This window comes from Grampus griseus (assembly GCF_964374135.1).
Source record: "Grampus griseus genome assembly, chromosome: 1".
NCBI classification, from domain to species: Eukaryota; Metazoa; Chordata; class Mammalia; order Artiodactyla; family Delphinidae; genus Grampus; species Grampus griseus.
This window is the reverse complement of record NC_139017.1, coordinates 165,855,559-165,879,512: the sequence shown is the minus strand read 5'-3', so window position 1 is coordinate 165,879,512 and position 23,954 is coordinate 165,855,559. Positions and strand designations below refer to the sequence as shown.

The following is a 23,954-nucleotide window of genomic DNA, read 5'->3' as shown; positions in this document are numbered from 1 at the left end:
TTCCTGAAGAAATGCATGAGGTCAGGGGCCTTGGCAGGCAAGCCCCCGGTTGTGGACGTTCTCCCGGAACAGCCCGGTTCCCCCACAGCTGCTGAGCTGGCAAAACCAAACTGGCACCCACCCGTCCTACTTACAGTAAATCCCTCCAGATTGCGGAAACGGGACCTGAAACTGCCTGAGGACAGCAGAACAGGGTGAGAGCGGGGTGACAGGGAGGGGGGCCGGCCTGCTGGGCCCCTGGGAGGGGACCGTCAGGGGAAGGCCCTTGTTCTCGCTGGAGAATGGAACTTCCGCTTTGGACTGAGAACAGGAGGCTCCCAGCTGCCTGTCCCACTGCTGCCCAGCCCAGCGGCATCAGAGGACGCCAGGTTCCCAGGTGAGGATGGGGCTTGGCACCTGGGGGGACTGGCGGGCAGGACCAATATGGTAGAGGGTGGTGATTCCCAAAGTATAGGCCCTGCAACCCCTGCCTCAGAGCCACCTGGAGTGTCTGACAGTGAGGATTCCTGGGCCCAAGCTCAGACCTCGGGAGTCAAACTCTCTGGGGGTCAGCTTGGGAGTCTGCTGCTACCTGGGGTCCCAGGTAATGGGGAGGCGCCAGGATAAAGGCTTTGGGGTCACCAAGACTGGAGCTGAGCCCTGCTTCTGTCTCTCAGGTGCTGGTGATCTGGGCCAAGCCACATGACCCCTCTCAGCCTGGACCCTCTCCGGGGATATCAGAACCTTTCAGGGCTGCTGTGAGCCCTAAAGGATATACCAGCTCAGCCAGCGCTTAGCACACTACCTGTTGCAAGATATGTCAGAGGCAGGGATGCAATTAGAACCCAGGTTCCCCTCTGCTCAGCCCAGCATTTCTCCAGCACCCGCCTTCTCTTATTTCCTCACAGTCAGATGAGAAAGCTCAGCTTGACTCTTTCAAGGAAATGATTTGACTTGCAGGCGGAGTTGTGATGAGTTCTTAGTCAGTACTGATACCACTCAGTAAGGCTTGTGAAGGAGGGTGTGGGGTCGGGCACTGCACCAGGGACCTGGCTCCTTCTAGGTTCCCTCGCGTGTAATCCTCTGGCAGCTCTGTCAGGTTGAAATTAACTTTGCCAAAGGCTCAGAGAGAGGTTAAGGCACTTGCCTGAAGTCCTGCAGCGAGGCAGCAGCAGAGCGGGAGTTCAAGGTCAAGTTGGCCTGACTCCAAGTCAGGGGGAAAGGGGCTCTTGGGGCTGGAAGGAGATGGAAGGGCGGCTGATATGGGGAACGTGTGAGGAGCCAGGCTGACGGCGGTGACAGGCGGTAAAGGCAGGGGGTTGTCACCGGATGCGCTTTGAGTCCTCGCCCAAGTCTGAGACTCGCTGGCCCCTGAAATGGGCCAGAACCCAGATCTCCCCACTACCCCCCCACCTCCGGCTCCCCCGAAAAAGCCCAAGTCTCATCATGGGTCAGGACCCTGCTCCCCTCAACCCCCCACCCCCCAGCAGGTGGCCAGGGCTCCCCACCCCTGCGCTGCCTGCACCTGAGAGACCTCCTCTCCCTGAGCCCAATCTCCCAAAGGGACCAGATTCTTTTTTACTTTTCCAAGCATCCTCCGTTGTGTCCTGAAACCTGGGGACTCTCAGATGATAGTGATAATAAAAAAACTAGCTAATATTCACTAAGCACTTCCAACATGTCGGGCTGTCGTGAGCCCTAACGCATCCGTCCTGCTGCCAACGCTGTGAGGTAGAGATTACTATTATCTCCCTTTTACAGAAGGGGAAGCTGTGGTCGGAGAGAAGCAACTGGCCTAAGGCCCATAGCTAAGAAGGGGCACAGGCCTGGTTTGGACCCTGGCAGTGTCCCTTTCCTTATGACACTCCAGGCCTCTCACCTTTGGTGAATGTTTGCTGCCAAACAACAGCAACAATAATAGTAATGATAAAAGCCATCACCAAGCCATCACCACGCACCGGCCCACAACCAGCACTGCTCTAAGTACAACCCAGGCTGTAGCTCCTTCTGTCAGGCTGTCTGGCTCCAAAGCCCATGTTTTAACCACCAGGTAGGGAGGCCTCTTGATGTAACACCCCGTGGTGTTTGGATGGGTTTGAATGGGGAGCGGGTTTGAATCTCAGCCACAGCGGGGCTGCGTGACCTTGATCGAGGTTCCCGCCCTCTCCACTGCCCAGTTTCTTCGTCTGTGAAATGAGAAAGCAGGGGTGCTTTCCCAGGGGGCTGCTGTAAGGACCAAATTAAATGAGAGAATGTGGCCCGTGAAGTGTTTGGCACAGAGCCTGGCACCTGCTAAGCGCCCAACACGTTGATTATTCAGGGTGTCAAATTGTCGTTGTGCAAAACCTCCAGCCAGATAAGCAGGATCGTCCCCAGAGCCACTCTCTCTTGGGAGCGTGACAGAGCCTAAGCCGGTCACTCATGGCCCTGGTCGCACCCACATTTGCAGCCCTCCTTTCCTTGTTACCCAGTACAGCCCCTGGTCTAATTCAGCTCCTGGTCTGAGCCATGAACTGATTAGGAGACCAAGGCGGCTGGGGCTGACTTTCTGAGCACATGAGCCCCACATCAGCAGGTTTTTCTGGGCTGGCACAGGCCTCACGAGGCAGAGGGGGCAGGGGTCTGGCCACAGCCCCACCATCAGCCAGCTCAATGGGTGATCTGGGGAGGGCTGTTTTCTAATGTTTCATCTAAGTTTCCTCATCGGCAAGGTGGGAAAATAATCACAACCCACTTCCCTGGAGTGCTGTGAGGATCAGACAACCCCAGCTACGGGTCTGAGCTAGAGCCCAAAGCCCTATGGTTCTTCCCCAGCCATGGCCTCACCTGGCTCCCCACGGTTATCTTGGGAGATGAGCAGGGACCCCTATGCTCTTCTATTTTAAGAGCAGGAAACTGCTCAGACTTGGTGGGCTGAGGGGTTATGAGGGAAGGCTTCCTGGAGGAAAAATGCTTTGACCTGGGCCTGGAAAGATGGAGAGAATTTGCATCTGGGCAGAGGTGGAATGGGCTGCCTCAGAAGGTAATGAGCTTCCCATCACTGAGATGGTACAAGTCATGGACGGAAGGGGCCTTGGCAGAGATGTTATTGAGGAGACTTAACAGTAGGCTGAGGACCCCTCAAGAAGTTAAACACAGAATAACCATAAGACCCAGTAATTCCACTCCTGAGTATATACTCAAGAACTGAAAACAAGTTTCAAACAAATCCTTGTACATGAATGTTCACATTAGCACTAGTCACAGTCGGCAAAAAGTGGAAACTTCCCAAATGCCCATCAGTGATGAATGGATAGGGCTTCCCTGGTGGCGCAGTGGTTGAGGGTCCGCCTGCCGATGCAGGGGGCGCGGATTCGTGCCCCGGTCCGGGAAGATCCCACGTGCCGTGGAGCGGCTGGGCCCGTGAGCCATGGCTGCTGGGTCTTCGCGTCCAGAGCCTGTGCTCCGCAACGGGAGAGGCCGCAACAGTGAGAGGCCCGCGTACCGCAAAAAAAAAAACAAAAAACAAAAAAACTTTCCTGGTGGGAATGTCTATAGACTTTCCTGGTGGGAGGACTCCCCTCACAAAACCAGCCCTCCAGGCAGCCTTTCATTTCAGCCAGGGCACTCACCACGGCCTATAACTAGTTCTATTGACTTGTATGTTGACCTGTTTATCGTCTCCCAGACTGTCAGCTCCATGAGGGCAGGGACCACATCTGTCTTGTTCATCAGCGAATCTCCAGTGCCCAGAACAGGGTCCGGGGGATAAGGCACTCAGTGAACACAGGAACAAGTGAAGGAATGAATGAACAAACCATGGCCGTAACCTACCGCATCTTCTTGTCCCCCGCCGCCACACACACAGGAAGCAGCTGAGCAGGGCCATGATGAAGACCCCGCGGGGCAGCGTCCCAGTGCTGCTGCCGCTGGTGCTCCTGAGTCTGCTGCACGTCTCCTGGGCCCAGAGTGGCTGCATTGGGCACCCGGCCATCCCTGGCATCCCGGGCATCCCCGGGGCACCGGGCTCCGACGGCAAACCAGGGACTCCAGGGATAAAGGGAGAGAAAGGTACTGTGGACTTTAGGAACAGACTAGTGTCACTGACCAAGGCCCCATCTCCTACCTCCCAAGTCCCAGTTGCCCACCTTAGGGATTGCAAAACACTTGCAAATCCATCAGCTTGCTGAGCCCTCCACAATAACTTTGCAAGGAAGGAATTCTGATTCCCATTTTATAGATGGGAAGACTGATGTCCGAAAGGCTACTGACTTGCTCAAGGGAACCCAGTAAATGTTGAGGCTGAGGCCAAACCATGGCTCTCTTACCACTAAATCCACTGCAGTCACACAGTCCTGGGTTGTTACCTCCAGGGTAGGTGGCTTCGCCTCTCTGAATTGCTATTTCCTCACCTGTAAAATGTGGATAATGATTCTTTGTCAGAGTTGTCACAGGGTTCAAATGAGACTTCCTGCCATAAAACCCTCCTGTAAGATGTAGTTCATGTGTTCATTTAACCATAGCCTTCCGCTCTCTTCACATAATCTCACAATCCCACAAAATATCCCCATTTTACAGATGAGGAAGCTGAGCCTTGGAGAATGTGACTCAGTCAAGGTGACCCAACTAATAATGACAGATGTGACATGAGAAACACATCTGCCTGTCCCCTGAGCCCATGTTCACAGCCACTATACTCTGCTACTCTACTGGAAAAGGTTTTATCTTGTGTTCTGCCAAACCAAGGAGGAGTAGCTGTTTGGAGTGGTGGAGTGAGAAGGATTCTAATACTCACTTCCAGCTTCAGCAAGAAAGAATGCGTGATTGATGAGGGATATGGGCCGTCAGGGAGGGGGTGGAGAGGGATAGCACATGTGCCCGGAATTCCTGATCCCTGCTCCAGGCTTAAGCCTGTATGAGCTGGCGAGGAGGGCAGGTCCAGCACCTGCCTGAGGGAGACGCCGCTCCCCAACCCACGGGCATCGGTCCCCATTACTGTCAAGCACGTCTCAGACTCAGAAAGCTGGGCTGGAAGGAGACTCGGGGGCCCTCCCCGACATCCCGTCCTCTTGTTCACAGATGGGGAGCTGAGGCCCAGAGAAAAGCGGGGACCTGTCTGAGGTTACGCAGCCAGGCTCCCTGCCTCCCAGCCCAGCTCCTTCCAGGTTCTCAGTGATCTCTGGCCCCCTCATATCTCTTGTCTCTGCCTTCCAGGGCTGCCGGGGTTAGCTGGAGACCACGGTGAGCTTGGAGAGAAGGGGGACCCAGGGTTTCCTGGGATTCCAGGAAAAGTCGGCCCCAAGGGCCCCGTTGGCCCCAAAGGTGCCCCAGGGCCTCCCGGAGCCCATGGCCCCAAGGGCGAATCAGGAGACTACAAGGCCACGCAGAAAATCGCCTTCTCGGCCACACGCACCATCAACAGCCCCCTGAGGCGGGACCAGGTCATCCGCTTCGACCACGTGATCACCAACACCAACAACAACTACGAGTATCGAAACGGCAAGTTCACGTGCAGGGTGCCTGGCCTCTACTACTTCACCTACCATGCCAGCTCTCGAGGGAACCTGTGCGTAAACCTCATGCGGGGCCGGGAGGAGACACAGAAGGTGCTCACCTTCTGCGACTATGTCTACAACACCTTCCAGGTCACCATGGGCAGCGTCGTGCTCAAGCTGGGGCTGGGGGAGACCGTCTTCCTGCAGGCTACCGACAAGAACGCCCTGGTAGGCATCGATGGGGCCAACAGCATTTTCACCGGGTTCCTGCTCTTCCCAGATGCAGAGGCGTGACCTGTGGGTCCAATTCACCCCCTCCCCTGCCAGCCACGCTCTCTTTACCCCCAACACCAGCCCCCACCTGGCCAAAACACACAGTAGGGCTCCTTGGATATTGCTGAATTAATGAGTAAATAAACTTTTCAAGGCCAAGGGACAGTGGTCTAATTCAAATCTGTGTCCCAGCGACTGGCACATAGTAGGTGCTCAGAAATATTGCTTGAACGCTGCTTGAATGACTGAACAATGAATGAATGAATGAGCTCTGAAAGCAGAAGCTCTATCTAGTTGGTGGCGACTGGAGGGCCAGACTTTGTGTCCAGTTCTGTGCCAGACGCACAATGGGAGATGGGGAGGGAACACCATCTGTTGAGCACGTATATGCTCAAAACACTGGGCTAGACCCTTTCCCCCTTCTCTCATTAATCCTCGCACTCATCCTTGGAGATAGGTTAAATCATGCCCAATTCACAGATGAGAAAACTGAGGATCAGAGGGATGAAGGGATTGCCCTCGATCCCACAGAAGAGCTGGGAGGGCAGGTCTGCCCACTGATCACTGAGACCTCTTTCAAGGCAAGGCATCTAGGCCCCTGAAGGGGTATTCTCTGTGTAATGTCACACACCTCCACCCAAGGGATCAAGGAGCCTTTCTTCAGTCTTAAGTGACCTTGGAATCAAGACCCTTCCTCTGTTGATTCTCACCACATGCTCTCCCTCCCAATGCCTTCCCAGCCTGGCTCAAGCTCAGCCATCCAGTTAGAACACACGTCACTTCCCTGCTCAATAATCTTCAGTGGCTCCCCACTGCCAACTGGACATAGTCCCTGCCCACGAGCTGGCATTCAAGGCTCTCTATGGATTGACCTTCCAGTCTCAATCCTTCCTCTCCCGGACAAAGAATATCTCCACTCCAGACCAGCTGGGCCCTTTCTGTCTTCTAGGCAAGACACGTGCTTTCCTGCCTCGATGCCCTTACTCTCACTGTTCCCCTTCCACTCTGCCTATCTAACCATCCTTTAAAACCTCATTCAAGCCACACCCTCTCCCTAAAAGCAGACCATGCCAGCCCTCATAGCTCTTACCCCTCCAACCTCCTCTAACCCCGTTTCTCAATTGTTCAAGTCTGAGCACACACTGCCTGCATCTAGCATTTCTCTCATGCTCACCCCGTCTCCCCAGCTAAGCTGTGAGCCCCCTATCCTGCGCATCTCTGAACCCCTCTCAGCCCTGCACCTGCTCTCTGCAGCCCCTCCTACTAGTCCCACCCACCAAGACTCTCAACCAATCCTGACCAGAGGTAGAAGGGATTTAAAGCACTTCAGCCTATCACATAGGGCTATAACACCAGTCCAGCCTCCTGCTTGGCTAGCCTGTTTCTCAGGATTCCGTTCATTGGGTGCAGCTTCTGCCCTATCTCCTGGGCTTCAGGCCTGCCCCCAACCTCAGACTCTTCAAAGGGGACCTGGATTGAGCCTTTTCACCAGGGGCTGGGCCTTCTTTCTGCTACTCAACCCTTTCAGTACCAACTGTCTGCCTGGTCTTTGTGTCTTGTAAGAATTGTTATAATAATAACAACCACACCACGACTGAGTTAAGTTACTGTGTACTTAGTGTTTTGTGTGCATTAGCTCATTCAACCCCACCACAAACCCTGGGAGGCACATACTATTATCCTTATTTAAAAAATAAGAATCTGAGGCTCAGAGAGGGCAAGGGATTTGCCCAGGGTCACACAGATGCAAGTATACAGCCAGGATTGAGGCCTGCTTCTGTTTGCCTCAAAGCTCTTGCTAAATCTATAGACATATCACTCCTTGCCACCCTCTCCTGTTGGAATTCCCTCTGCAGTCCCCAGCCTCTCACCTGAACCCATCCGACCTCAGGAGTCCACATTCCCGAGCCTCTACCGTTGGGTCTGTCTTCACAGGGCTACACTCCACCCCAAGGGCAGATCTGCTTGCTGGTGGTGAGCACGTGCAGGGCACCCCAAGTCGCTGCAAGGACCCAGGCAAAGCCGGCCACGGCCAAGACATCAGAGCTCGTCTCTAGTGCTGCCTCAAGCCGGCTGGCTTTCCTTCAGGACCTGCCCTCCTCTGACTCCTGACCCGTAGACCCTGATCCTGCCGCCTTTCCTCCGTCAGACCCCTACCCTGACAGCACTCTGAACTGTGCCCCTTTTGTGCCTCCCCTCCCAGCTTCCAGATCTGCCAGAAATCCAGGGCTCTCACTGCGTGTTCAGCCATGCCCACTGCAATCAAACATACCCTTTACCTTTGTTATTGCTCTTTCCTACCCTGTGAGGAGGGTTCACCTTGTCAGCTCTCTGGAGAGACGATTGAGGTTTCATCACAGGAACCAGGACCAAGAATGATGGGGGGAGCCTGGAGGTGACCATAGGTGGGTCTCGGGATTTTGCCTATTCCATCACTGTCCAGACCTGCCTTTTCCCCTTTGCCCCTTCTCAGAGTGGATGGGGTTGAAACTCAGATCTCCTGGCTGGGCTAGCTAGTTGAGCAGGGGAAGGAAGGGAAGTGGTCTTCTCAGGCCTGTGACCCTTGACCTTCATGCACCCACCTTGACTCGGACTCATAACCCTCAACATGCCAGAGTCCTTTTAGTTTCCAGACTTCCAAGAAACCTCCTAGAAATAATAACCTTCCAGAAAAGGAGGGACTTACCAGGAGAGGCCAGAGGACCTACAGGACCCAGGAGCAGGTGGGACAGCTCAGTCTCAGTGGACATGGGTGCCAGACCGGGGCTGCTGTGTCTCCCGCTGGGACCTCTCGGCTCTGAGCCTGTCTCTGCAGATTGCCCCTCTTAACTGTTAAAGGCAAGTGGAGATACATGGATGCCCCCAACAACAGCCTGGACCACCAAGCCATCCCCTACCCCTCAAGGAAGTTACACAGAGACTAACGTCTCCTATTCCCAGTTCCCAGGAGAGGGGATCTGATTGGCCCAGCTTGGAGCAAGAATACTCCTGGCCCAATCAGCTGAGGCCAAGAAGGAGCAGGCCTATAATAATAGTAGCTCATGGTTATTGACCTAAACGCCCAGTGAGTATTCTCTCCTGTACTAGTCACAGTCACCTCCTTAAGATTTGCTCCTTAAGATTTGCCTAAGGAGCAAATCTTCTAATCCTGTGGTTGTCAAACTTCAGCAGGCATCACAGTCACCACGAGGGCTTGATAGAATTTGCATTTCCTGGGAATTCCCTGGTGGTCCAGTGGTTAGGACTCTGTTTTCACTGCCGAGGGCGCAGGTTCGATCCCTGGTCAGGGAACTAAGATTCCACAAGCCACAAGGTGTGGCCAAAAAAAAAAAAGAATTTGCATTTCCTAAAAGTCCCCACATGCTGCTGGTGCTGCTGCCTGAGGGACCACACTTTAGGAACCACTGCTCTAATTCTATTGCTCCCATTCTATAGATAAGAATGTTGAGGCTCAAGGAGGAGATGTTACTTGCCCATGTCACACAGAAGATTCAGAATTTAGATCCAGGGACTTCCCTAGTGGTCCAATGGTAAAGAATCCGCCTTCCAGTGCAGGCGCCTTCCAATGCAGGGGACATGGGTTCAATCCCTGGTCAGGGAACTAAGATCCCACATGCCATGCAGCCAAAAAACAAACAAACAAAAAACCAAAAAATGGAAGAAGAGGAAAGGAGGGTGAAAGCAAAGAAGGAAGGTGGGGGCTTGATAAGTGATAATAATAACAGCTCACAGAGTACCTGATGCTTAGTGACTTTTACAATCATGTCCCCCTTTCACAGAGGGGAACATCAAGGCACAGGACAGTTAAGTGGCTTTTGCCTGATGTTACACAACTAGTAAGTAATACAATGAGCATTCAACACAAGGCAGTTTGGCTTCGGAGTCACTGCTCCCCACCGCAGGCAGGAGGTCCCTGAGGGGCTGTGTGGTGTGGCAGGTGAGGGCACTGCCTCTTGAGTCAGACAGACTTAAGATCAAATCCTGCCTGAACTCTTTACCAGCTGTGCGACCACGTCAAGTGACTGTCCTGGTCTTCTATGCTACCTGCTTACGAACAAACGATGCGGTGCGCACCTGGTATGTATCGGTGATTCTTCTCTTGGATTAAATTCCTCGAAGTGGATTCCCTAGGGGAAAGGATGTGTAAACTTTGAAGGCTTTGAAATGTGAAAGGATTATCTGTCAAGGCTGGACTCGCCAGGCCGGCTCCAGGCTTGCTTCCACCAGGGGGGAGCAGACACCAGGAGAAGGACAGCCTGGAAGAGGAGCTGTTGGACGGGCAGCTGAGATGGGACCTGGAGCTCCTGCCTCCTCCCTCCCTTCTCCCCAAGCCTATCTCACTCCCTGGGTGGGCTACAAGCTTCTGGGGTGGGGCTGAGCATCAGCTTTGAAGACCCGAGTTCCTCTAAACCAGGGTCTTCAAAGTGTGTCTCCAGCATCAGCATCACCTGGGAGCCTGTTAGAAATACAGGTTCCCTGTCCCCGCCCCAGATTGGGTGAATCCGAAAATCTGGTGATGGGGCCCCACATTCTGTGTTTTAAAATAAGCCCACCAGGTGATTTTGATGCAGCTAAAGTTTGAGAATCACTGTTGTACACCAGGGGCTGCCAAACTTTTTCTGTAAAGTGCCCGATAGGAATTATTTTAGGTTTGGTGGCCATACAGGCTCTGTTGCAACTACTCAACCCTGCTCTGTAGCATGAAGACAGCCACAGACAATGTATAAATAAATGAGCATGGCTCTGTTCCAATCAATCTTTAAGCACACTGGAATTTGAATTTTACATAATTTTCAAGTCACAAAATATTTTTCTTTTGATTTTTTTCCAACCATTTAGAACTGTAAAAACCATTCTTAGCTAGCAAGTTGCACACAGTCTGTGGGCTGGATTTGCCATTCTGCTCTAGACCCAGGTATGGCTCCAGGCTTAGAAAGGGAAGAGCAGGAACTTGAACCCAGAACTGCCTGATTCCCAAGCCAGTTCACCTTCCATTAGGTTAGTCTGCCAGGTTCCAACCTTGGGACATTGACAGAAAAACTCTCTGGGCCTCATTGTCTTTGACTGTAAATTAGGCATTGCAATTCCTACCCTGAGTGACCAGAGGCACTGGGTCTCCAATTCTGGTGGGCAACGAAATCCCCTGGACACTTGCTGGTGTCTAGGCCCCATCCCAGAGGTTCTGATTCCGTAGGACCTGGAAGCCCCAGGAATCTGCACTTTTCTCAAACACCCCTGGCGATTCTAGTACAGGTGGACCTTTGCTCCAAGTGAGAAGGCTAAGCTGCTAGACACGAAAGCGGCGACCAGTAGTAGCCCAGCCTCGGCTCACAGGAGTCAGTGGGCTACACGGGGTTGAGGGAAGAAGGGAAAACAAATTTCTTGTCTGTTGGGACCTACACAAAATGAGAAACGCAGTGAGGGAGGAAAGCCTGGGGGCTCAGGAACCGGAAGGACAGAGAGGCTGTATTCAATTCCCACCTCTGCCACTTATAGGCTGTGTGTTCTCAGGCTAATTAGTTAACCTCTCTGAGTTACAGTTTCCTCATCTGTAATATGAGGGTGATAATCATATACACGCCAGAAATCTGATGAGGGTGAAGTGGGATTCTAAGGGCAGAGACCCTGGCATGCAGAAAGTTCTCCAAAAGTATTAGTTATAGTTATCAATGTGGGCTGTCATTGGAACTGGGGTGCTGTGATGGTGCAGGGCTCCTCAAACTCTAATGTGCACAAAACCCACCCAGGGTCTTGGTAAAATGCATTTTCTAATGCAGCAGGCTTGGGGTGGGGCCTGAGAATTTGCTTTTCTAACAAGCTCCCCGGGGAAGTTTATGCTGCTGGACCAGGGACCGCACTTTAAGGGGCAGGGTTAGGGGCCCTGGTTCAGTCTGTTGACCTGCCGTGAACTGGATTTCTCTCAACCACGGGCAGCGGTTAGCACAGGAGGTGGTGGTATCTGGCAAGCTCTCAGTGAAGAACCTCTTACTGTTATTGTTGCCACTGTGGTCATGTGATTATGTTCTGCTGGGGGTGGTGAGCAAGTACGCAGGCAGACACAGGAAAGGATGAAGAGCGGAGGGTCCATCTCCCCGATGCTGAGCACCCCTTGCTCTGAGCACTGCGGATCTAGCTCCTGTTTCTCCCCCACATCTTTGCCTTTCTGGTCTCCTGCTGACAACGGGCACCAGGTGCCCTGCCTTTCCCCCCACTACCCAACACGCACACAAACACACACCCTCCTTTCAGAGCAGGCCTCGAGCTGCGTTTATTTTTGCACGTAGCCAGGAGGCATTCTCATAGACAACCCTGTTGGCCAGATGTAAGAGAAAAGGGTGTTGTTCGAGAAATCCAGCAGGGCCCACCCAGGGAGGGACACCCACAGCGAGGGGACCTGGCAGAGCAGGAAGTGCCCTGGATGGGAAGCCAAGAGCTCCCAGTTCCAGGCTGGCCTCGGACTTTGACTTAGTGTGTGACCTCAGACAAGTTGCTACCCCTCTCTGAGCCTCAGACTTCCCCACAGAAGGAGGGGCTTGAACTAGATCAGCTGCATTAGACCCACCTGTGACAGAGATTCTCAGGCCCACCCCAAGCCTGCGGATTACGAACCTTAGGAGGGCTTGTGACACCCATAGGAATAAGGAGAAGAGTTATTACCAGGTCACTGACCAGGGAGGACACAGTGGCCAAGTCCCCCAACACACCTCAATTTTCCAGCATCCTCACCTATACAGACCATAGGCAGGACCCAGAAGGAAACAAAAGAGGCCAGAAACAGACATGTCACAGCTCAGAGAGCCCAGAAGATTTATGTTTATCAAATGAATGAATGAAAGCATATGTGTGTTAGTTAACTAATTGATTGATGAATAGTTCTTACTCCAGAGAGTACAAGGTCTGGAGACAGATATACATAATATAGGCTCAATAAATAGTTGTTGAATGGAAGGAAGAAAGGCAAGATGGAAGGAATGCCAAAATCATGTCCTGCCCAGAATGAGAGGGAATGCAGTCATGTTTCGTAGGCCCTTGGGACAATTTCCTTGGGAAGACTTGACATTTCCAGGGGAAACAAAGACAGGCCAACAGGAGAAACTTAACTGAGATCATGAATATCATACAGACATTAACCCATTTAATCCTCATGACAATCCCCCCTGCCCCCTCCCTGATGTGGGCATTGTCACCCCCATTTGCAGGCAAGGAGACTGGGGCTTATTCCCCAATGATGCAAAGAGAACTGAGCCCCTAGCGTCTCCAAACAGACGCACCAGCAGCGAGTGGGCACATCTGATGGAACATATTTTCTTGGAAGCCTCCTTCCTCACTTCTGTTCCAGATCTTCCTGCCTCCCCTACCTCATTTTCACGTTGTCTTTTGCAGATTCTTCTCATCTGTGCCTCTTGTCACGTATTTGTCCCTATAAGCCCTTACAGCATCCAGGGGAGCAGGGAGAATGTAAACAAGCCATCGGCAGAAAGAGGGCAGGAGAAGCAAAATACAGTACACGGAGCACCTACTGTGCATCAGGCACCTCGCCCGATGCTTTGCGTGCATTCCCTCATTGGCTTCTCACGAGAGCCCCACCTCGTTCAAATCCAGCTTTGCCGCGTTCTCACTGGGTGACCTTGGGAAAGGAAGTCAGTTCAACCCTGAGCTTTTGTTTCCTTGGCTGTAAGATGGAGCTGTATTGGCTAATATCGGCATGAACGCTAAGTGCGCTGGTGCGTGTCAAGCACCTGACTGGTCTGTAGTAGGCACACAATCAAGAGTGTTTTTTATAAAGAACCACATTCCACACCTGACACACAGCAGATCCTCAACAAACGTTGGCATCTTCATCTGAAAAATGAGACTATTGCTTGCTGTAGGGTTCGGAGAAGCTGCAAGAGGCGAACAAGCTTTGCACGCGGAAAAGTCCAGTGCCCACCTTGGGACAAACTTCCCTTTCTCCCCCCAGCCTGGGTGTGCAGCGGGCACGTGGGCGGCACCGCCGTGTGGGCTGTCTGCAGGCTCTGGTTCCTGAGTTCGCACCCCTCGGGGCAGCTCTCCCCACAGGCACAGGTTTCCTTGGGAGAGACAGCTGGGCCCTTGTTAAAAAGTCGTCTGCAGACCTTGTTTAGAACATGTCAGCTAATGTGATTAAAGACAGGACATAAATGTCAGCCTTGCAGGGACCCGCCCCAGCTGGTTTCCACGGAAGGAGACCTGAAAAACATGTCTTCATTCCTCCTGCTTCTCAGTGCTGGAAACCTGTACAGGGCCTGCGAGGGGTGGCGAGTGGGACAGTCTGCCCCCAACCAGGCCCAACCACAATTGTGTGACCTGGAGTCACCTATGCCCTTTGAGCCTTCTTCTCATCTATAAAATAAGAACAATAATCTATGTGCCACGGGCTGTTAAGAAGGTAAAGGATAACTTTTGTAAGGTACCCAGGATAGTGACTTGCACAGAGCAGGTGTTCATGGCAACCAGGAAAGTAGAGACGTGGACACTGGGGAATTGAGCTGCACACTTTGTCTGCAGAGATGCTCAGAGAATGTCCCTTTAGCTGGACCCAAGCTGGTAGGGACTTTGAGATCCTTAGTGAAAGGACATTAAAAATAGATAATGGGAGCAGAGTAAGATGCAGGTGCACTGGTTCCAGAGTCATTGACTCACTGTGACCTCGGGTAAGTGACTCTGCTCTCTGGGACTATAAAATGGGGGGCAGGGCTTCCCTGGTGGCACAGTGGTTGGGAATCTGCCTGCCAATGCAGGGGACACGGGTTCGAGCCCTGGTCTGGGAAGATCCCACGTGCCGCGGAGCAACTAAGCCCGTGAGCCACAACTACTGAGCCTGCACGTCTGAAGCCTGTGCTCCGCAACGGGAGAGGCCGCGACAGTGAGAGGCCCGCACACCGCGATGAAGAGTGGCCCCCACTCGTCGCAACTAGAGAAAGCCCTCGCACAGAAACAAAGACCCAACACAGCCATAAATAAATAAACAAATAAATAAATTTATTTTTTTTTAAAATGGGGGGCTGATCCCTGGTCTGTCCAGGCTCTTCCTTCGGGAGCACTGTGAGGAGGCTGAAGGCTGGCCTGCCCATGTCCTTGCTGGCCCTGGTGGGCAGGGCATAGAGCTACTGAGATTCTGATGCTCCCTAGGCCTGGATTTCAATCCTGGCCCCCTACCTCACCCAGGCCATGGGCTGTGGGACTTCAGGCCAGTCCCGTCATATCTCTGGGCCTCCATGTGCCCATCAGTAGCATTGGGCACAAGTTATGGCCAGACTCTCAGAGACAACTTGATGCAGAGAAAGGGCACTGGACTGGGAGCTAGAGACCTGGGTTCAAGTTCCGGCCTGAACATCCACTTGGCATGTGGCTTTCCCTCTTGAGCCTCAGTTTCCCATCTGTAACATGAGGAGGCTGGACCTGGTGATCTCTGGGCCACCTCAACTCAGGGACATTGAATTTCTTTCAGGAAAGGAAACAATGGTTGGGACTGGGCTGAGGGAAAAGGGCAGTTTAATGATTAACCAAAGGGCAGAGCTGCATCCGGGGAGAAACCCCTGGACTCTCTCGGAGTCCCGGAGCCGGGCTGAAAGATAAACCCAGAGCAGGGAGTGAGCTCACCAGGCTGCAGCCCCAAGCCCCAGATAAAGGTGGCATTGGGAGACCTGCGTCCCAGACCTAGGAATGGTGGAATGAGGGCAGGGGAGGGGAGTTGAGCTTCCTTCTCACCAATTGCTTCTTAACATCAGAATAAGAGAGTAATAGCAGCTGGCATTGACTGTGCTCCTCCTTTGTTCCAGGCTCTGTTCTAAACACTTCCTATATCTTAACTCATTTAATTCCCATGAATTAAAGGCAGGTATTATTATGAATTGAGGCAGGTATTATTATTACTCCCATTTTGCAGATATGGAAACTGAGGTACAGGGAGGCTACATACCTTGGCTAAGGCAGAGCTGGGACATGGACTAAGAGAGTGTGTCTCCTGAGCTGCACTCCTGAAGTAATGATGATGATAAATCATTTAATGTGCACCTACTGTGTACCAGGCTCTCTGCTAGCTTCTGTACAGCATGATCTCCATTAATTGTGACAGCCTCTTTACGAGGAAGGTGTTTCATTAATCATATTTTGCAGATGAGGAAATGAAGGCCTAGAGAGATGAAGTTCAGAACGTGGCTGAACTGGGAATCTGACCCAGATCTGTGTCCAGGACCTGTCACCAAGCTGGACAGGACTCCTCCCCAGAAACCCTGAGAGGGTTCTAAAGCAGGTGTCAGGAGGAGACACAACCATGGCTGTGTGTAACGTGACAAAAGCCCTTCAGGCCCCACTCCGGGGCCAGAGAGGAGGGGGCCAGGGTGTAGCCAGGTGGCAGGGACAACCCCACAAAGGAAATTTGGGAGCTTCAGAGAGCTGTTGTGACTTCATCAGAGTTGTGGAAGCAGGTCTCTTTATTGAGCACCTGCTGTGTCCCAGGCACCACACTGAATTCTTTGTATTTATTGTCACTAGACAATAAGTTCTTACCTGTGATGTAGGTACCATTGGTCATCATCCCCATTTTATGGATAAGGAAACTAAGGCACAGACGATTGGAGTCACTAGTCCAGTGTCACATACTTAGCAGGAGCCAAGCTCAGGTCTGTGGGTCTCAAAGCCAGTGCCTCTTCCACAGGGCACACTTTCCCATCCAAGTTCAAGTGTTCAAACCCCTGGTAAGTGCACGGCAACACGGTATCTGGTGCACAGCAGGCACACCCAGAGTGGAAGCCCGCCCTGCGCCCTCCTAGCTCCCTCCCAGGGCACTTAATGGGCTAACTTCCCTGAGGCCCCTGGTCGTCCCTGTCAGTCTCCCATCTTCTCCCCTGCATTATGAGGACCAGACCCACTCCTTGCTCCGGGCAGCTGACGGGTTCTCTGTTCAGTGGTTCGCACTCCAGATATTAAATTACTCATAAAATGTTTGGCCTGTCCCCAAAGCGACTGCCGCCTCCTCCCTGCGAGCGCCGGTCACCTCCCACTACAAGGTCAAGTTCTTCAGTGGAGGGGCACAGCACTCAGAATATGAACCGAACTTCATCTGGAATTAGCCTATGATGGGGTGTCGGAGAGCCCGGGAAGGAGGCTCTGGTAGGGTTGGGATTTTCCGGGAGAAGGGATCCTGTCTGTGACCCCCATTCTGGGTTCCCAAGCCTGGCCTGAGCTAAGAACTGCTCCCCCAAAACCCAATACTGCAAGGTATGAAGAACCCAGAACTTCTGACCACCCCAATGCCCTCAGGACAAGGCCAAGTGTGACCTGGAATAGGTTTCCATTGTCTGAGGGGCAAGTGGTCTCTCCTCTGCTCGTCCCTCCCCCATTCAGCTGTTATGGCAACTACGGGGCGGGGGAGGGGGGGAGCGGGGGTGGCAGGGGAGGGAGACTGGACCGCTCAGCTCCTGGCCAGGCTACCCAGTATGCTCTGCTTTCACCCAGTTTTCTCCCTCGCTGCCCTTCAGCAGGCAGGGGGGTGGGGCCAGTTCTGCCCCGTCACCAGCCTGCAGAGGGTTCACATCCAAGGGTCACCACCTCCAGTCCCCAGTCTTCAGGCAGGAGGTTTTCCTGCACAGTCCTCAGGACCAGGATTTTTATGAATGTGGTTCGACAGAGAATGATTTGGGGGGTCTCTCTGGAGCCCCGTGGAGTTAATAAGGTCAGTTAAGCCCTGGGATTAGAAGGTCGGGGTCATGGGTACAGCCCGTGTTTGCAGAGTATCACCCCACCCCACCCCTAGCTCCCACCAGCTGTTTCAGAAATGCCTAGTGCTGGTCGTCTAGGGAACTGGTGAAGGAGTGTGGCTGAGGTCTGGCAACCCCATCCCAAGTGCCCACAGTCACAATCCTCAGGGACACACCCTGCCGCCTGGGCTTTGTGGGCCTCGCCTCTTTCTTCCTGTCTAACAGAGGACACATTTTCATAATAGTAATGCCTGTCTTAGCAGGCTCTCATCAACCAGGCCTGGGGTTTCATAAATTCAACACCCAAAGGAACTGGGTGTGGCCTTTGTCATAGCTCCTCCATTTGGGGTACACTGCCACCAGGTGGCGGCAGTCAGTGCCAAGGTATAGGGTTTCACTGAGATTCCAGAAGGTGATTTTCCAGTTTACATCCTCTACCACAACCTATAAAATGTAATCCCATTGCTTGTTTTTTTTTTTTTACTTTTATATTAAGGCTACAGGGCTTTATCAATAGCTGAAGTTAAGCAGGCTTTAAACAAACTCTACATTTTGGCAGTATAGTAGCAGCACAGTCTCTGGAAGAACCAGACTACCTGAGTTAAAATCCTGGCTCAGCCGCTTGCTTGCTGTATAACCTTAGGCAAGTGACTTACTCTCTCTGTACCTCAGTTCTTTCTCAGCAAAATGAAGATGGTAAGAATTATCTCCCTCATAGGGCTATTGCAAGGACTTAACGAGTTAATGCACATGAAGTGCTTAGAACAGTGCCTGGCACAGCATTAAGCTCTAAAAAAATGTTGGTTATTCATATTTAAAGATGATGCATGAGAGCAAAGTTTCAAAAATAATTTGCATCCTGAGATTCACAGGCATATCCTTCTCTGCTTGGTCTTTTATCTGCTGATTCGTCTCAGGGCTGCACTGCTTATAGTGCTTATAATCTGCCCTGATGCCGCCTCCAGCTCCCTCAGCCATACATTCAAGCCCGCATCCTAATGCTTTACCTCCTAAGTGTCTGTGGCGTCTGTCCCCTCCACTCCAGACTCCTGCCACCTTGATTTCACTCCTGAACCTCTACAACTGTCCCCTGCCTCTCGTTCTGCTCCCCGAACAGCCGATCTCACGGCAGCCATGTGATTTTTCTAAAATAAATCAGCCCTGCTCAAATGCCCTCCGTGGCTCCCCGGCACCTCCAGGATAAAGTCCAGCTCTTTAACTGAGTCCTTCTCCCCGACCTTTCTCTCCAGGCTCATCTCCCTCCCCCTGCTGTCAGAATGCCGTGCTCCTACCCTAGCGGCCTCCTTGCCCCTCCCCCAAAGCCTCAGGCTCTCTCAGGCACTATGGCCCTTGCAGGAGCTGTTCCCTCTTCCCCCGTCTCCGCCTCCCCGCACCCCCTCCACCTCCCCACCCCCGCCTGCCTAGCTCCAGCCTGCTCAGCCTCAAGATTTGGCTGCTGTCTCTGCTCTGGGAAGCCCTTCCTGATGCCTTTGCAGCCTCCAGACAAGATGGAGACCCTTCTTTGGATGCCCTGGATCCTCCGCATGCCGGACGGGCCCTGTTGTAGACTATCTGTATCCCCAGAAGATGCCCTGCATGCAGCAGGTCCTCTGTGAACCTCTGCGGAACAAACGCAGGATGACCACTCTGTCCTATTCAGTCTGGAATGTCCTCTTTCCCACCTTCTCTGTTCCAGTACCTTCTATTCATCCTTCCAGGCCTGGCTAAATGTCACCTCCTCCAAAAGCCTTGGGTAACCCTGGCCCCCATTTCATCCCTGCATGAAATATTTTACTCCGTCCTCCGACAGGCAATCCCAGTGGGAATGAACTCGACACCTATAACTCTATGGCTGTATCCCCAAGGCCCTAGAACAGCGCCTGGCACACACTCAGAGCTCAAGAAACATGTGTTGAATGAAGGAATAGACAAATGACCAGGATTACAGTCTAGATCAATGGTTCTCAACCGAAGTGATTTCACCCCTAGAGGACTTTTGGCAATGTCTGGAGACATTTTTGGGTGTCACAGCAGTGGGGAGGGGTGCTACTGAGATCTGGTGGGGAGAAGCCAAGAAAATGGTTAGACATCCTACCACTCTCAGGATAGCCCCCACATGAAGGAATTATATGTCCCCAAATGTCAGTAGTGCCGAAGCTAGGAAACCCTGGTCTAGAGCTTATTACGTACAAATCTGTCCCCCCAGCACACTGAGGACCCTCAGAGTGGACCCTCAGCTTATTTCTCTGTTTGCTCAGCACCCACCAGAGAGCAGGCACTCAATCAACAATTATTTTTCAAAATAAATTCATAGGTGAGATAATCCCTGTCCTTTTCTCTGCCTAGCTGCCACCTCTCACTTGGAGCTTGGCCTCAAGCGGGGCTCCTCCTGGGTCTCCAGGCTTCAGTTTACCGAGCCCCTCCAGTTTCTCCTGGCCTCAACCTTCCTTTTCTCAGGTCCTCCTGGCCCACACAGCTACGTGGAACAAGCCAGCAGGAAGGGGCGACCGCATTTTCAAGAAGGCAGGGAGCTTTGCTGGGCACTGTGGGCCCTGGGAGCAAGTCTCGCTTGGCCATCAACTTGCCAGGTGACGGGAATAAGACAAAATCGGGGCCTGTCCCCCAACAGACTGCCTGAGGCATCCCCCCTGCTTCCAGTGAACCCTGGGGTGTAGCCTGTAGCCCAGGACTTCCTGCCCTCCCTGGAGCCTGGGTGCCCCCGGCTCTCTGGCTCACACGGGGTGCCGCCGTCTCCAGGGGCGCCACCGTCAGCTGTGACCCCTGCACCCCCAGAGGCGGCCAAACAAGCGGCCTTTGTGGGCTGGGCGCGGGCAGCCGTGGGTAGCAGCACAAAGGGTGGGAAGAAAGGCGCCAATCCTCTTAGGACCAGCCGGGCGCTTTCCCACTGAGGCCCATCTGCTCCTGGGGAGCCCGGCAGAGCTGGCGCCTGGCCCCACAGCGGAAAGCAAGCAAAAGCTGCCCAGGAATGAAAGGCCAGCCTGGCCAGCCCCGATCCCCACAGCAAACACAGGCCTGGCCTGGGGCCTGGGAGGGGGCACGGCTGAGCCCTGGGGAGAACACACTTAAAAGGGCCGCCCCGGGAGGGGGACCCTGGGCTAATCCCCTCCTGCCCTGCGCCTTCCCTTCCCACACCGCTGCGCCTGGCTGGGGCAAGGGATGGGAGTGGGGGAGGGGCTGGGATCCAAGGTCCTCTCTCGAGTGCCAGACCCCCAGTGCACCCCTTTATATGCACCCCTTACTTTTTCTTGCCGTACCCCATTTTATGAATGGGCTCAGAAAGCCTAGGTCACTTGTCCAAGGTCACCCAGCTGCTTCATGGCAGAGCTGGGATTTCAGCTCTGAGCTGAATCTAAATTCATTCACTGGGGTGAGTCTGAAGTTTGCTGAGCCTCTCTATGCCAGGGCTCTACAACCATCTCCATTTCTTCCTGCAACCCTTGGACACATGGGGAAACTGAGGCCCAGATGCAGAAGGTGATTTGCCCAAGGTCACAGACCAGATAAAAGTCCTAGCTCTACTCTGCATTCTGGTCCCAGCCCTCATAAATCTATGTGCAGCCTTGGACAAGTTAGCATCTATGAGGCTCAAGAGCTTCACCTGTAAAATGGGCGTAAGATTAACCATCTCATAGGGTTGTTGTGAGAATTCAACTGATGAAATCATTCGTTATCGTCACTTAGAATGGTGCCTAGTTCACGTTTAAGTGCTCCAAAATGTTAACCATTATCAGTTGTAGAACTCTTCACGAGAGTTTTGAAGAGTGGACGGATAATATTTGTCCCATTTTGTTGATGAAGAAACAGGTTCAGCGTGGAGAGGTGACTGACTTAAGGGTAATGGTAGAATGCGGACCTGAATTCACCTCTCTGACTGCTCATCCGGTAGTCCGGAGTTGGGGTGGTGCTGGAGAAGATTGAGTCTTTAGACTCAGCTGGACTCAGGTCCCAGGCCCAGCCCTCCCATCTTCTGGCTTACAGCCTTGGGCTGGTCACATCGCCCTCCGGAGCCTTGCTTTCCTCATCTGTAAATGGGCATCTGTGAAGAGGGTGGTTCTGAGGGTTTGATAAGATCATCAGTTAAGACTTTAACTCAGGCCCGGCACACAGTAGGTGGCCAGTAATAGTATCAACTGGCCCAGAGCAGGATGGATCCCAGAACCGGAAGAGAAGGAAACAGTGAGTTTCCGCCCATTAATGGATGGCCCCAAACACTCATTTTTTCCATGGATGGGGTTTGTCTGACAGAGTGAGGAAGGAGCCAGAGGGAGGGGGAGGGAGGCAGCAGCTGGAGCCCAGGCTGAACCCCTTCCAGGGAGGGGACGGTGGACAAGCTGCCCCCGGCCCTCACCCCACCACATGAGGCCCAGAGCCCGGGAGTAGCGGAATTCAGAATATCAGAGCCCAGATGCTGTCTCTGCGCGCGCGCGCGCGCGCGCGCGCACACACACACACACACACACACACACACACATACACACACACACACACACACACACACACACGGCCCAACTCTGACCATTTTACAGATTCCTAAACTGAGGCTCACGAGGGAGGCTGTGAACTTTCTAAAGATCACCCAGCTAATGAGCATAGCCCTGTCTCCAGCCACCCTCTCCCCTCCCTTGAGGGGATCTGTCCCTGCATCCCACCAGCCTTCCTCCAGGCCCTGCCCAGCAAGGAGCCACGCAGTGAACAGGGTGGCCTGAGTGAGCCATCCTCCCCTCTCATTTCCCCAGATCTGGAGGTGGACTCTGCTCGGAAGATGGAAGTGAACCCATGGTTCTTTCCCCTCTCTCTCCTCCCACACCCCACTCCCTCCTTCCTATCTTTTCCCTGCTTGCTCTCTGTTTCTCTCTTTTTCTCTCACTCACACTGTCTCTCTCTGTTGCTCTCCCTGCCCCCACTCTGGCCCTTGACACACTTTCCCCAGGGAACCTGGCTGTGTGTTCCTCTCTGTGTACCAGGGGCTCTCCTGGGAGCTTCCCCCACTGATGGTGTCCCCCTCTGGAGCATGGGGTGATGGTCAGTGCAAGGTCATCGTCCGGGGCCAGTTTTGGACAGGGCCTCTGTCTCCCTCTGTGCACATGGCCAAGACACATGATAGGTGTGGTCCCACAAACGTTCCCGTCCTCAAGAACCAGAGTCATGGAGTGATTTGAGGAGCTATGTAAGAACTTTATTCACCTTTGAAAAGGGTCCTTCCTCCAAATCTTGTCTCTTCTACCCCTCCCCCCGCAAACCTCCCATGCCTTGTGTCCCCCAGGGACCCCCATCTCAACCCCCTGTCCTGACCGCCTGCCCAGAGCTCTCAGACTGCCGCCTCCCAGAGCAGAGTGGGCCTGTGGGTCTTGATTCTGATTCACCCCCAAGGTGTCACCAAAGGACCACGGCATTCTTAGTTAACTTTGGCCATGAGGTCACCAGGAGTCAGGCAACCTGGGTTCAAATCCCGCCTCTGTCCATAACTGGCTGAGGGTGTTAGGCAAGTTAACTCTCTTGGCCTTATTTTTCTTCATCAGTGAGGTGGGGATAATTACTGATTTGTAGCTGAAATGTAAGAAAGAGATGTTACAAAAGAAACTGGGGCTAGGGTGACATGTTGCTGAATTCATGGATTGGCTAATTTACATACAACAAAATGTCTGCTCTGCATGGGCCCTTTATACTTATAGGGAAACTGAGGCTGGGAGAAGGGAGGCCCACCTGCTAAGGGTCTGACAGCAAGAGGCAGCTGCGCCCAGACTTGAATTCTGGCCTGGCTCTCAGCAGTTACTCGGTGCAGATTATCAAAGACAGCCGATTCCAGAAGGGAGATCAAAGGCCTGCTTCTTTATTCACAAAGAGAAATCCTCATTAAAACATGGCCAACGGCTGAGGCAGCCAGGGAGACGGGCCACGTATGCACAAAAAGAGAATTAATGATCCCAGGCAGACTGTGCCGGGCGGCGAGGGAGCCATTCAGAGAGTCTGAGCTGGGGAGAGCTGGGGCCAGGGCGGGGTGGTCTGGGAGGGCTTCCTGCAGGAGGAAGGGACTCAGGCCAGCCTTGTGGGGGAGATAGGATGTCCAAGGAGAGTTGACTACAGCTACTATTCATTGAGGACCTACTGTGTTCCAGGTACTGAAAGGATGGGGAGCCTATTCCCATTTTCCAGAGGAGAAAACTGAGAGGTAAGGGACCGGATTGATGCCATAGGGCAAGCCTGGGCCAGAATTTAAACCAGTTTGGGGTCCCCATACCTCCAAGCTTGTCACCGCTGGGCTGTGCTGCCCATGTAGGAATAGTGTGTGTGCATGTGTGTCTCTGAGCATAAGAGGATGAGGTCATGGTCTGTCACCAATTTGTCAAAAGCAAAGGGTCTGGGAAGTGCAGTGGAAGGGCCTGAGAAGGGTCTGGCTAGAACAGCAGGTTGGGGGCAGTCTGAGAAAAGGTGCTTCAAAAGTGCCAGTTGGGGGCTTCCCTGGTGGCGCAGTGGTTGGGAGTCTGCC

At 53.1% G+C, this 23,954-nt stretch overlaps 1 protein-coding gene across 1 annotated transcript; it reads left to right on the top strand.

Annotated features, from left to right (window-relative positions):
• The first annotated feature begins 224 nt into the window (after window positions 1–224).
• Window positions 225–5,889, top strand: C1QB (complement C1q B chain). The gene is made up of 3 exons (XM_082654462.1): window positions 225–376; window positions 3,827–4,029; window positions 5,173–5,889. Exons 1-3 carry the CDS (start codon window positions 282–284, stop codon window positions 5,745–5,747), a joined length of 873 nt encoding a protein of 290 aa, XP_082510588.1. The 5' UTR covers window positions 225–281; the 3' UTR covers window positions 5,748–5,889.
• The last annotated feature ends 18,065 nt before the right edge of the window (window positions 5,890–23,954 follow it).